The 13608-nt window shown below is 38.8% G+C and overlaps 1 protein-coding gene across 7 annotated transcripts in view; it reads right to left on the bottom strand.

Annotated features, from left to right (window-relative positions):
* Positions 1–5307: 5307 nt before the first annotated feature.
* Positions 5308–13608, bottom strand: part of actn4 (actinin, alpha 4) — an 86961-nt gene continuing 78660 nt past the window's right edge. For 2 of the 7 annotated variants that reach the window (XM_088079250.1, XM_088079249.1), the window contains exons 19-22: positions 12919–13065; positions 8684–8749; positions 6836–6994; positions 5308–5842 (exon numbers count right to left, since the gene is read on the bottom strand). In XM_088079250.1, the coding sequence (XP_087935376.1) occupies positions 5684–5842; positions 6836–6994; positions 8684–8749; positions 12919–13065 (531 nt within the window). In that variant the 3' untranslated portion in view covers positions 5308–5683. The other 5 variants (XM_088079248.1, XM_042486006.2, XM_088079252.1 and 2 more) reach the window with 4 other exon arrangements.

Genomic DNA, 13608 nt, shown 5'->3' with positions numbered 1-13608 from the left:
TTTTTAGAAAGTTATTTAATGTTCTTATTTATTTCATTCATTCATATGCTTGCAACCATACTATGTAATTGTCACTCTGCTTACATGGTTACAGAGACATGTAAATCACAAAAGACTGACCAACAAGATTTTTTAAATTTTTATTATTATTTATTTATTCCTTTATTTTGTAAATTCACATATGTGTGGTGACTATTAATCAACCAAATGTGAAGGCACTGGAGGCCAAACTCCAGTAACATTTCTGATGCGTACAAGTATTAAAACATTTCCCAGTTCACTTAACCTTAAGTTAAAACCTATTTAATTTGCTTGTTTTTCCCCTCCGTGACCTCATCGGATATTGACATGAGAATTAAAAACACTCTAATGCACACAAAATTATACACTGACATGCTCAATACTACTCAGACACGGCCTGTCATACTCCAACACAGTCAAAAACTTATTGCTATACCGACTTTTCATTACTGAATGGACCCAGGCAAAAATAAAATTTCCCATAAATACTGCTCCACCCAGTGTGGGATTCTGGTACTGCATGTGTTAAAACACAAGCATGAACTGAAGAATCATTTAAAGCTGCAAGCAGCGATGAACAGGCCCTCGCACCTCTTCCTGGTTCATGGCGAGACATGGAAATGTTTGGCCCAGTAGCAGCCACACGGTGCGACAAAACTCACGAATTGAATAGCTTTTGAAGTTCCAGGCATTCTGAGAGGATGAGTAAAGTTTGAAGTCAATCAAATGAAATCTGTAGGAGAAGATCGAAAAATTACGACCCCTGAAAACAGCCAAAATTACGCCAAAATTGCACATTCAATTCAAAATGGCCGATTTCCTGTTGGGTTTAAGGTATGGGCCCTAGAGGCTTCTTTGTAGGTCTTGGGGTGTTACACATGCCTCCCAAGTTTTGTAGCTCTAGGTAAAATGTACCACAGAGGCTGCATCATTGAAATTTTGTAGGGGGCACTACAGAGCTAAAAAAAATTCATATCAGATATCACATTTTAGGACTTCTGATGTCTGTGCCATGTTTGGTGAGTTTTGGTGCATGCCTTGCCCCTCAAAAGTGCTTCCAGTTTTATGGTGAACAATGCATAACTTTGGCAACAGCTTTTGATGTAAACTCAATTTAAAACTTATTTTCTGTGCATCATGAAAGTCTTTACAGTATTCTAGGTGAATATGAGGTCAACTGAGTTAACCTGCTACAGGGTAAAATCAAAGAGTAAAAAAAGTAACTTCCTGCTACCAACAGGCGGCGCTATGACTATGATTTTAAAATGCACTGCAGATGTCTTCAGGCCTTGACTCTTTCAACGAAAACTAACAATGTTCATTTTTAAGCATCATCAAGATTTTTTGAGCCCATTTTGAGATCAATTGAGTCAACCTGCTAGGAGCTGGATGTCTTATTGTAAAACTTTGCCTTTCCTGTGTAAATAGGTGGTGCTCTCATTATCGCTTAAAAGTGTCATATAGATGTGTTCAGGGCAGGAAACGTGAAGTTTGGGGCAGATTGGACCATTCACAGCAGAGTTACACATCACTTCCTATTTACTTCCTGGTTCATAGCAGAACATGCAAATGACATGCCTCATAATAGTCACATGGTGTGATGAAAACTCATGAATTTGATAACTTTTGGTGTCAACGGTCTTATGAAGATAGCCATACAACACGAAGTAAATCTGATGAAAGCTCTAGGAGAAGTTCGAAAGAATGCGACCCCTGAAAATGACCAAAAATACACCAAAATTAAAAATTCAAATCAAAATGGCCAACTTCCTGTTGGTTTTAGGGTTTGGCCCCAATAGACTTTTTTTTGTAGGTCTCAGGGTGTTACACAGGCCTCCAAAGTTTCACAGCCCTAGGTAAAACGCACTGTAGGGGCTGCTTTGTTGAAAATCTGTAGGGGGCGCCACTGACACATTTCCTCCCACCCAAGCATGAGACCATTAAAATATCTGTAGGAGAAGATAAAACACGACACCTGAAAATGGCCAAAAATATGCCAAAATTGCAACTTCAAATCAAATACTTGTGCCAACCAATTTTGATTAATGTAGGTGAAAGCAGAGTCGAGGGCTGTTTCTCACAAATGTAATAGCCATTTTTTTTAAAATTGGTGCATGAGACCCTTAAAATATCAAAATTTTAACCAGACTTGATAAAGCTGCAATGTTTCATTAGTTTTTGAATATGATACCCCCCCCCCCCCAAAAGGCAATTCATTAGTAGGAATAATAATAATAATAATTCCTTGGGTTTCAATAGGGTTCTTGCACCTGTTCGGTGCTCAGGCCCGAATAATAATAAGAAGAATTCCTTCAGTTTTAAGGGGGTCCTCGCACTGTTCGGAGCTTGGGCCCTAAATATGACATAATAATAATTGAAAATAAGCTGTGGGGAGATAATTATGTTTTATCCAAAAAACACACAATGTCCAGAAAACTATTTGTCTTTTTTTTTTGCTTGCTTTATGGTAATTTTCCTGATACTTTTGACTGTTTTTTTTTTTTTTTTTTTTAAATTAGGGCTATTTATTAAGTTGCCCATTGCCTTTTCCCATGTTTTCACAGCTTTTAAAACAAACTAAGCCAATTTCCTCCAAAGACACAAATACTTTTTTTGAGTCTCTTCTGAGTGACTCAGGGAATACATGACCCTCCCTCAATTATAAAAAAAAAACCAGTTATTCTTTTTCTAAATATTCACACCAAATGAAGCCACTGGAGCCAATGCAATGAAATGAGAGTTATCACCCAAACAAACAGTTAATCTAATAAGCGAAATTCAAATCTTTCTTACAAACAGGCATCGTCATCACACAACCTGCATGTCAGGAGAATATTGTGCATGACACACAAAACCAACAAAATCTGATAAGCTTACACATCACACACACTCCTATGAGCACTCAAACACACACATCACAGCTGACATTCACAACATGTGCATATGACTAATAACATGACATGTAATCTGTACACAGCAGCAGCAGCTGCTGACCAGAATAATATCAGTCAGTAAAAAGTTAGTCTTTGATGTTTGAAAGTTTAAAATTAAAAAATTAAATCCTAGAGTTGAAAAAAAGTCTTAAGCTCTCCCTGTATTCATGCAAGCAGGACTGCAGACACATGTACACATGCATTAGAGTGCACACACAGACATTCGCAAAAAGTGAAAAATGACAATTTTCCCAAATTAACTACAAACAGTTGTACCAGCTGCTGGCCAGAATATCAGCTTCGCACAGCGGATGATTTTTGATGATTTCAAAAACACTGAGACAGTTTGACGGTAAGAAGTTGAAAAGTTTTACAGGATAAGGTACAAACCTTTTTTCTTTTTTTTTTTAGAAATATATATGACAAGACCTACCAAATAAACTGATTTTGGTGAAATATTTCTATTTTAAGCTTAGAACTTTAAAGCAAGAACATTTGCAAATTTGAAAATCTTACAATAATTTCTTTTTCCTTAAATTTCTGGCTGTGATAAATGGCATGATTGTGGTAAATTTTTAAAGAAAATATGTCTTTCAGACCCCTCAGGAAGTTTTAGGGTTCAGATGTTACCAGATGTCACATGCTTCCCTCTTTCTGCACCACTGTCTCCCAACGTTCTGTATAAAAGGGACGACTGCAGAGTGGGAGGACAGAGTTGTCTCGCCTTTAAGCCGGCAACAGAGGTAATAACAGTGCTGAGAGGAGGTCTGTTTGAAAGGGACAGCCAGTAGGACGGGATCATGGGCTCTAGTCTCAGTTATGCAGACTTCAAGTTTAACAAACACAGACAGACAAGAAAAAAGACATGGGGACGAGCAGAGGTATTTTGTAAGGAAACTTTTATGTGTGCTTTGTGAAACTCACTTATCATTAGAGACAGAAGGCGTTGCAGTTTCCAGTACAGCAGATAAGGTTTGATATTAAAGAGTACAAAAAAAGGAAAATCACAATTCCAGAGTTCATTTCTCTCCAACCTCGCAGCAGGGGAAAAAAAGAGAAAGGAAAAAAAAGAAACAAGCTTTTGGTCCAAGTCTTTTCTTCTCAGTTCCTTCCCCGTCTGTCCCTCCCTCCGTCTCCCCCTCCTCTCCCCCTTAACAGCCAACACACACCAGAGAACTCTTGGATCCTCTGTTTAATTTAGACAGGGAACTCTGATGCCCACAACTTTCCCCAGATATTGAACACATCGTGATTGCATAGTTTTTTTTTTTTTTACATAACAATTTACTTTTTTAAAATGTTTTATTTGCACATAATGGAATGTTTACATACAGACGCCTCCCCGATCTTTCCCTTTTCTTCAGAGAGGGGATGGGTGAGAGATGGGGGAGGACGTGGGGTAGGAAGAGAGCAAGAGAGAGAAGGACGGGGCTGTAGCCAGCAATTTATTACTTCCGCCATTTTTCCAAAATTCACTTTTGGAGCTCAAAAAAAAAACCCCTCACTCAGCCAATCAGATGCATCCATGACTTGGTGTGTGTATATTTCTGCATGTATGTGCGATTTATGGAATATAAAACTGGACTAACTTTTACTACTACAATCTTGCTTTATCATATAAATGTATAGTATTTAAATGAGCATCTGAAGCCCAAACCAGGAGAAGTTTCACAGAAGCAAATATTTGTGTATAATTTATGGTGTCACCTGTCATAGGATTGATACAGGAGAAGGTACACAACTTCATGGCTACCGAGTAGATTTTCCATCACAAAAACAACAAATCTTGAAGAAAAGACTTCTGGAAGCTCAAACCTTTCCACCGGTGAAACTGGTCTCTCTGTGCTGCGTTCATTGGCTTTTAATTTTCTGTGTTTTGTCATTTTATTTATTATTTTTTTAATAAATGTCACTCTACTTTGCCCTACTGGAAAGCCTGCGATTATTCTGAACAAGTGGGACTATGTTGTTCTTCGCACTGAAAAAATAAGTATGTACAGCGCTGAGCCCCACTCCCTGCCCCTCCCCCCTGCACCGACCACCGGACCCCCCACCACCACCACCACCCACCTGCTCCATAAAATAAACAAAAAAGAAACAAAGACAGGAGGAGGAAAAGAGCTGAGGTTAGACAGGTCACCTTATCCAGCAACATGGGAATTATGGGTAAATATGTCATTTTATCTCTGGTTGCCCACCCCCTTGTTCCCGCAGCATATATCTCTATCTAATACACAAACCTCGCCAGTCGCCACGCCAACCAACCCCCGCCGCCTGGCAAGAAAAAAGAAATTTATAATAAAATAAACAAAAATTAGCATAAGTATCAGATTAGCTTGTGCCCTCCCTCCCCCAACCCTAACCCCATCCCGCCCCAGTTTGACCCCACAAAGGCAGAGAGGGTGAAGCTAAGGACCCGCACTACAGAGCAACTGTCCCCCAGCTGCCCCTCGATATGCCCGTTCGTATAAACCTTTTTTTTGTTATGATTAACGGAGCTGAAAACATTTGACGGAGGCCAAACCTAACTACGCTTTAATCAACAAGCTCTGAAAAACTCCTCATGATTTCTAAACCGGCACACGCAGGGGCATCTCACAACCACCACTCCAATTCTTCCAAACACTCGCTTCCTGGCACCTCGTCTACGCACAGAGTAACTCTCTACCTCCCTCTCCTCTTCCTCCTCTCCCTCCCTCCCTCGTCTGTCCAGCCCTCCTCTTCCTCCTCTACAGGTCGCTCTCACCATACAGAGCGGTGGAGAAAGACATGTAGTCGAGGGCTCCGGGAACGGCGTCGGGCCCTGCGTAGGGCGCCATGCGGGCGATGCAGTACTCCGCCTGGTCGGGGGGGAGCTCCCGCCTCAGCTCGTCGGCCGTGATGTAGTTCTGATGGACACAGAGGAAGCCACAGTGAGCAATGTCCAACATGTACATCCTGTAAGAAGCTGGTCCACCGAAGTTCACATAACAGGATCAATTTATTGATCTGCATTTAATATCTTAAATACTGCATAAAGTATGTGAGGTAACTCTTTTATCACGAGTCATGTTGGTTATTCATCATCAGGGGTGAATAGAATGGACACAGCTATTGTTTTGGTCCATTTATGAATTACAATATGACAAATACGGCAGTCATTTTCTCAAATGATTAAATCAATTGCGAATTCACATAAAGGGGCCAAAAGTTTTCATTAAATTATAAATAAACTGAGTTTAAAGCTAATTGTATGCATTTAATAAAATTAATTAATTGACAATAAAAAAATCAACAATAATAGTAATAATAAATTATTTATAAAGCGGTTTTCAAAAGAAGATTATAAAGTGCTCTACATCATTATGCCTGGATTTACAACAACTCAGGATTTAGGCAAATAAATCAGACCATTTTAAGAAATACAAAAATAGGAACCCCAACAATAAAGAAAAATCCCACCACTGAAACAGATAAACAAAGGTGGCAGCTAACTGAACTGAAAATTGCACTGAGGCAAATTAAATCAAACAATTAACATATAAAAAGACAATACCCAATGGAAAAATAAAAGATAAAATCAATAATAACCATAACCATCTAAGACGTTTAATATAAACAAAGTGCTAAAATGAGTAAAAAGGCTTTTTTTGAACAGATATGTTTGAAGAAGTGATTTCAAAATTATTTTACACACGTTTCAACATGGTTATGAAACATATCCAGTATGTTTTGTAATGACTGGACAAGCCTTTTGCCACGCCCACTTTTAAAGTCCCCCTAGCAGTCTAAACCTGTTAAATATGAATCTTCAAACAAAATCAAATCATACAGAATAAGTTCACCAGCACAATTAAGAATGTGAAAAAGTGAATACTTAGAACAATAAACAGAAAACTCACCTTATCAGCGGCCAGGATCTTGAAGGAGGCGATGACCTGGTCTGCGGTGTCCGTGTCGGTCGTTTCCCTGGACATGAAGTCAATGAAGGCCTGGAAGGTGACGGTGCCGCTGCCATTGGGGTCCACTATGCCCATGATGCGAGCAAATTCGGTGTCACCCTGGAAACCGAGAAACAACAGGTTAACCCGGGACAGGCGGCACTCTGTGTTCAAACGCACACACACATAATGTGACATATAGTACTTTAAGTGTGTAAAACATCAGGACCACCAGAAAATAGACTGAGCCGGTGAATACATGTTAAAGATTGCAGTCCTAATATTTTAAAGTTCACACTTTGACACATGCATATACATACATGACACGACCACTGGTTAATATCAATGGGAAACACAGACAAAGAAACAGCTACATATAATTTGGACGGTCTACATGACAAAAATGACATTTTGATTCAGTCAGTAGTCTATCCCAAACTAAGGAAGAAGTGCAACAAGTACAAAAGCAACACAGACATGACAAAATAAGACAAGCAGTAAGAGGAACAGAGAGAGAGAGAGCAGGATGTCTGCAGGCGCCAACTCAGATTTGACATTATACTCACAGCCACAGATATTATAAACAGGGTTGCAGCAGTATAAGATTTTTCCACTGTAGGAAAACCATCTTATATAAAGTATACATGTTACAGTATGCTGTATTACCCAGTTATTATGAAAAATTTAAATTTTAAACTAAAAAAAAATAAAATTTTTAAATGACAAACTTATTCAGACATTTCAGTTTTTTTCTGTCTGTTTAGCAGACCCCGAAGGTTTTTTTTGTTTCTTTATTTTTCCTTGTTTTAATTATTGTTTATTATTATTATTATTGTTTTTACCATGAAATATTTTTTATACAATGTATGTATAGAATGTACCTGTGTTGAATGTATTCAACAAAGTTTGGAGAGAAAAAAACTACAGCTGACAAAAAAAAAATAGAACAAAACACAACAAAAACAAAACAAAAACCCCAAACAAACAAAAATGATTGCTATCAATGCAGTATGGCATGACTCAAGTTAAAACGTATGTAAAATATGAGTAAATATGTACAGAGTATAAATGCCATAGATCTTTATTTCATCCAAAATACTTTCAAATTGCTTACATTTTTTAACAGCTACCATTCCAATCTTTACTAGTTGTTGTTGTTTTTTTTTTTTTTTAAATTAATTAATCTTTTTTTCAGTCATAAAATCAGAAATCACTTCTTCACAGCTCACAAATACAGTATTTGCCAGTGGCTGCACAGCACAACTTGCTGTGTAGGCTACTGTTCCAGAGCAGTGAAGAAGAATTTAGCTGATACCCGATACCCAATCCAGCTTTTTAGGGAGTATCAGTGGTATTTTTGATACTGGTATCAGAACATCTTTATATAAAAAAAATATTTTGCTATTCAACCAAAAGCATCTCAAATGCACCAAATGTGTCCTTGATTTAGCCAGGCGCATGCATTTTGTTCTTAACATCAAGCATGCTTAAAAAACTACGTGTTAAATGCTACACATGCAGTCTACAATTACAAAAATTAGGATTTTAGGGAATATGCCATGAAGTAAATGAAACCAGCCACTGTGGTTGTTACTCTAAGAGTTCGATATTTAGCTCTAATCTTGAATGGGTCAGTTTCTCACTCGATAGTTAGCATGATAGGAGACAAAAATGTCTTTAACCTCATTCAAAACATGGTGTCAGAGCTCATGATGGGTTATTTCAGCTTTGAATTTGACAAAGTGAATTGAATGAGGATGTAGTTGGACCTGCAGACGCCCTGTCAGAGCATCATGCCAGCAGCAGTACCAGGCTGTTTCCTGTTGAAATGAGTAGAGCCCGGAAATCATCTGAGACCATCTGTCCTGACCGCTTCTGTGGGCCGCCACAGCACAGCAAAGGCCGGGGGGGAGGAGAGGGGAGGGCGAGTCGACAAGGGGGGAGTCAGAGAGATACAGGTGGCAGAGAGGAGCAGAAGGAAGGAGTGAAGGACAGAAACAGAGATATCAGCATGTCGTAGAGAGAGTGAGTCATGTTTGGGAGATGAAAAAAAGATAAAAAGCACAGTTAACAGCGAAAGTAAAACCTGACAGACAGACAGACAGACAGAGGAGGCGGGGTCTGCTCAGAGAGTGAGAGGGAGCCTGGTCGAGCTGAAGCAGCACAAAGCAACAGAGACCCCCGGTGGACAAACAGGGACGCAGCCGCTCTCGGCCCTCCATGCTGACGGACTGAACCTGCCTGCCTCATCATGAGCTCTGAGCAGGAGCGCCGGCCGATCACTGACCACCTCTTACAGCTAAAGGCCAGAGTGAAGTGAAGTTGGTCAATTTAAATAGATGCAATGCATCATCTAAGTACAGCGGTTAAAAGGCAATTATGTTAGAAAGTAACGATTAGGGGTTGACAGATGGCCTAGCCGATTATTAGCCTGTTATCTGGCAATGATCGCTGATAAAATTAATTAATTATTAAGTGCAAAGAAAGTGTCGGAATGGGAGGAACTTTTACTTTGTAACATCTCAGGGAGCTATTTTTATTAAAATTTTCACTTTACAAAAAATTTGCTTCAAACTTGCTGTGTATGATGTTGAACTTTTCTGTTTTGATTAAGCATTTGCTAAACACATTTTAAATTTTTATTTAATGCATATCTTTTCCAAACAATTGTTATCGGTCTATAAATAATATTGCAATATATTTAGGTTATATCGCAATGCACATTATACATCTCGAGATTTTGAAATTTCCTTTAAACCACTTAAAACTACCAAATTACTAAACTACTAAATAAACTACAATTTCAATAAAGTTTAATAAAGTAGCTGCTATTGTATAATAAGCAAAATTAACTACTACTACTGTTATAATAGAGTTAAATAAACTATTGTTACGATAAAGTTTAATCAATTATGGTTACAATAAAGTTAAATGTTAAAATAAAGTTACTGTTCTTATAAAATTAAGCTTAAATAAACTACTATTAAATTAAGGTTTAAAAAAGTATTAAATAAGTAACTGTTACAATAAAAGTTAAATATACCGTTATAGTAAAGTTAAATAAAGTACTGTTATAATAAAGTTAAATAAGGCACTGCAATAATGAAGGTAAATAAAGAACTATAATCAAAAAGTATATTAAAGTTGATTAAGTCCTGTTCAAATAAAATCAAATAAACTACTGTCTATTGTAAGTATAAAGTATAAAGTTAAATAAAGCTTTTGTTATGAAATAAATTCTGCTCATCTCAGGCCGGAAGTAACATGGGATGAATGGTGAAAAAACAACATAATTTTTTCCTGGTATATTTTTTCCTCAAATTAGCTATCCTGAAGTTTTCTATTTGGTGTGATCTGAAATCTCAATAGATTAGAATTGTTCTCAATGACTGTAATTTTCAATGCAGTTTGACGGGTGAATTGTTCGACCAATATTTGTTATGACCTTTATTCTGAGTGCCACTGTCAGTGATCTCTGCTCTGCTCTCCTGCTCAAAAGCCTGACAAACACCGACTCTTTCCCTCAGTCCCGCGCTGGAGCTCCTACCTGCTTGTCGTTCTCCACATCGTAGCCCAGACTGATCAAACAGGCCTTGAACTCCTCGGCCTGCAGGGCCCCGCTGTGGTCCTGAGATCGGCCAAACACCCAACGACAGAGCGCCAAACGTCATGAGGATGAACCAATCGACACATAGGGATGGTGGTGAAGGGTGACCATGCGATTCCACAGCATGCAAGGAGATGAGGGCATGTGGCCATGAGGACATGGAGGACGGACGGACAGACAGACAGACATTCACTGATGTTTAGACAATGTCCACATTCACAGGCAGCCATGACCGACCCGTGAAGAGCATCACAATCTGTTTCTTTTCAGCACATCTTGACTTAATTATGAAAATGTATTCAAATGAATTTACAGAAACATAAAGAATTATTTTCAAAATTCCCTCTGCAAACATTAAAAGGCTTTCTGATTAAAAATACAGCAGGATAACATAAATATGAAACTGAGCTCTACATGTTGATTTCTAAAAAATGGACAAATGCTAGCACTCGTACTAGGGAAGTCAGCATGTCCACTGTTTAACCCTTGGAAACCTGAGCAAATTGGCATTATTTCTTTCAAAAACATAGAAAGAGGGTGCCAAGCATCTTAAAAAAATAGCCCAAAACTTAGCAAGAAGTAAGTATAAAGTTACAAGAAAATTAACAGAAAAAAAAAATTTACAAAAACAAAAACATTACATTAATATCATCTTTATAAAAATAAAAATACTTTTCAGCACATTTCCCCTTGTTTTATGATCAGATCTAAAAATCCTGTCATGTTCCTCTCTGTTTCTGAAAAAAAAAGAAAGAAAGAAAAAAAAGAAACCAATTTGCCCAGGTTTCAGAGGTTTGATTGCTTGTGAAAGGTGTCTAAAAAAAGATGTCAATCCAGGTGTTAAAGGGTTCATAAAGTTTATATTGTAACGACTACTGTCCTCATGTGGACACTGTGATTTTGAAATATTCAAAGGTTCTGGTGTCGTGCTGTAAAAGATCACAAGAAGTGTTTTGTGCCCAGAAACACTGACGTGATGTGACGGTGAGTGACCACAGGAATACGTGGCAGAGTCCCACAGTGTCAGACAGTAACGTGAATCAATGACACAAATACACACACACACACACACACAGAGTGGCGTGAGATGGTGAATGATGGAGGTGTTTCAACAACGACCACAGCACACAGAAGTATGGTGACACATTGTGCTGTTCACACCCAATATTAGAGCAGCTTCACTTTTGTTCAGCCTGGACCCCATTTCCCATGTTTTTGTGTTCAGATTACTACTGGGAACAACGATTTTGAAACTGGTCCAGTATTTATAGAGAGCTGCAGTCGCATTGGTGAGACAGGCTGCAAAGTAACAACTCAGAGCAGGTTTGCATCATATTTTTTGTCCACTAAAAGTGCTGACAGGCTTTGATTGTAATTTAAAGAGTCTAAAACATTATGGAAAGGATCCCTCCAGAGAAAGATCCTTTTTTTTAAACCAGAAACAGCCCCGAAATCACCAAACGCACCAGACTCCATTTAAATAAACAGTAATTTAACGTGTACATAGCCAGTTATTTTTCACATCTAAGTGGGTTTTACGATGATAAAATGATTGTTAATTTTAATGGAGTCTACCGGGTTTGTTTCTGGTTAAACAAAAAGGATCTTACTCTTTAAGAAAAAACTCCATCTCTGTAGGATCCTTCCCAAAATATTGTCAGACACTTATAATAACAGTGTGAGCCTGCCACTGTCAAAAACAAACACCTCAAATGGACGTGAAGTGATGGTGCAAACATGCCCCGAGTAGTTATTTTGCAGTCTGTTTTGCTGGTGCAACTGCAGCTCTGTCTCTCAATACTGGACCACTTTTAAAAATTGTTGTCTCAATTTCTCACTTAGACACAAAAACATGGGAAACAGGGTCCAGGCTGAAAAAAACTGAAGGTTTCCAGTGAGCACCAGCTCTGTAGACGGTGAAGCAGATGGATTATCTCTATGCTTAACTTCAAATAAAATTTTCTGACCTCCATTAGCATAAAGAGTAAATCCATATTTCTATCAGTCTAAGCCTGCAAATTCTCACCAAAACAAAGATGTGCACAAAAACGCAACCTACAACAGAATTAAAACATGTACTGCATTCATGTTATGTTTTAACTGACTTTAACTAAGACAACTACAGTGTTTGTTTGTTTTTTTTGGATCGGTGATGGGATGCATCTCAGCTGAAATAAAAGCCAGTCAGTGACATAAACTCTCTTCTCTAATCTGCTCACACACGGACACAACTTCTCCCCAACACGTGCTCGCCTCTGTGAAACATTAGGATGAATACTCACACGCTTGGCTCCTCTCTCACCCCCTTGTAAGGTCTAAACATTCATTCAATCATGTTATACACTGCAGTAGTAAAGGCTTAATTCTCACATGAACATTTTTTTACATCACAGGTGTAATAAAGAAGCCGTGGCCCTGGAGAGCCCGGGCCCCTGACCTTGTCGAAGTGGTTGAAGGAGGCACGGTACTCGTACAGCTGCTCCTGGCTGATGCCCTTGGCGTCACGCGTCAGGATCTGGTTCTCGACCTCGTTTATGGTCCTGGCGATGGTAGTGAGCAGCTGCTCCCAACCCACACGGAGGTGCTGCAGAGCAGGGACACAGGAGGGAGGGGGAGGAAGCGAGGGAGACGGGGAGCAGAAGAGAAATGAGAGGAGAGGTGGAGGAGGAAACATGTTACATAATATCTGCATTTACATGCACACTTCTTCTTAATCTGACTGAAATCAATCTGATCGAAGATTTTGGGTCACTTGTTTACATGGGATGTCCTCTAATAGGATCTGGTGTTCACATGCGCTGACACATATTAAACGGAGCAGCTGTGCCACATGAGCGAAAACGATAACGGCTAAAATGGATATTTATTGTCTGTTGATCAAACAACAGCGTGATACCAACGTACTTCTACTGGAGGGTGATGACTGGACTTGATTCTTGGCAGTGGACCAGAGGTGATTTTACCAAAACTAACTGCTTTTATGGGCTTTACCAGTGAAAAAAAAGTCAAAAACATCAGGTACGATCAGGACTAGCAAGTGAACTGATTAATTAATGAAGGCTTTAGGTGTGTGTGTGTGTGTGTGTGTGTGTGTGTGTGTGTGTGTGTGTGTGTGTGTGTGTGTGTG

This window comes from Plectropomus leopardus, chromosome 6 (assembly GCF_026936395.1).
Source record: "Plectropomus leopardus strain MGB_pleo_1.0 chromosome 6, ASM2693639v1, whole genome shotgun sequence".
NCBI lineage: Eukaryota > Metazoa > Chordata > Actinopteri > Perciformes > Serranidae > Plectropomus > Plectropomus leopardus.
This window is presented reverse-complemented; position numbering and strand designations above follow the sequence as displayed.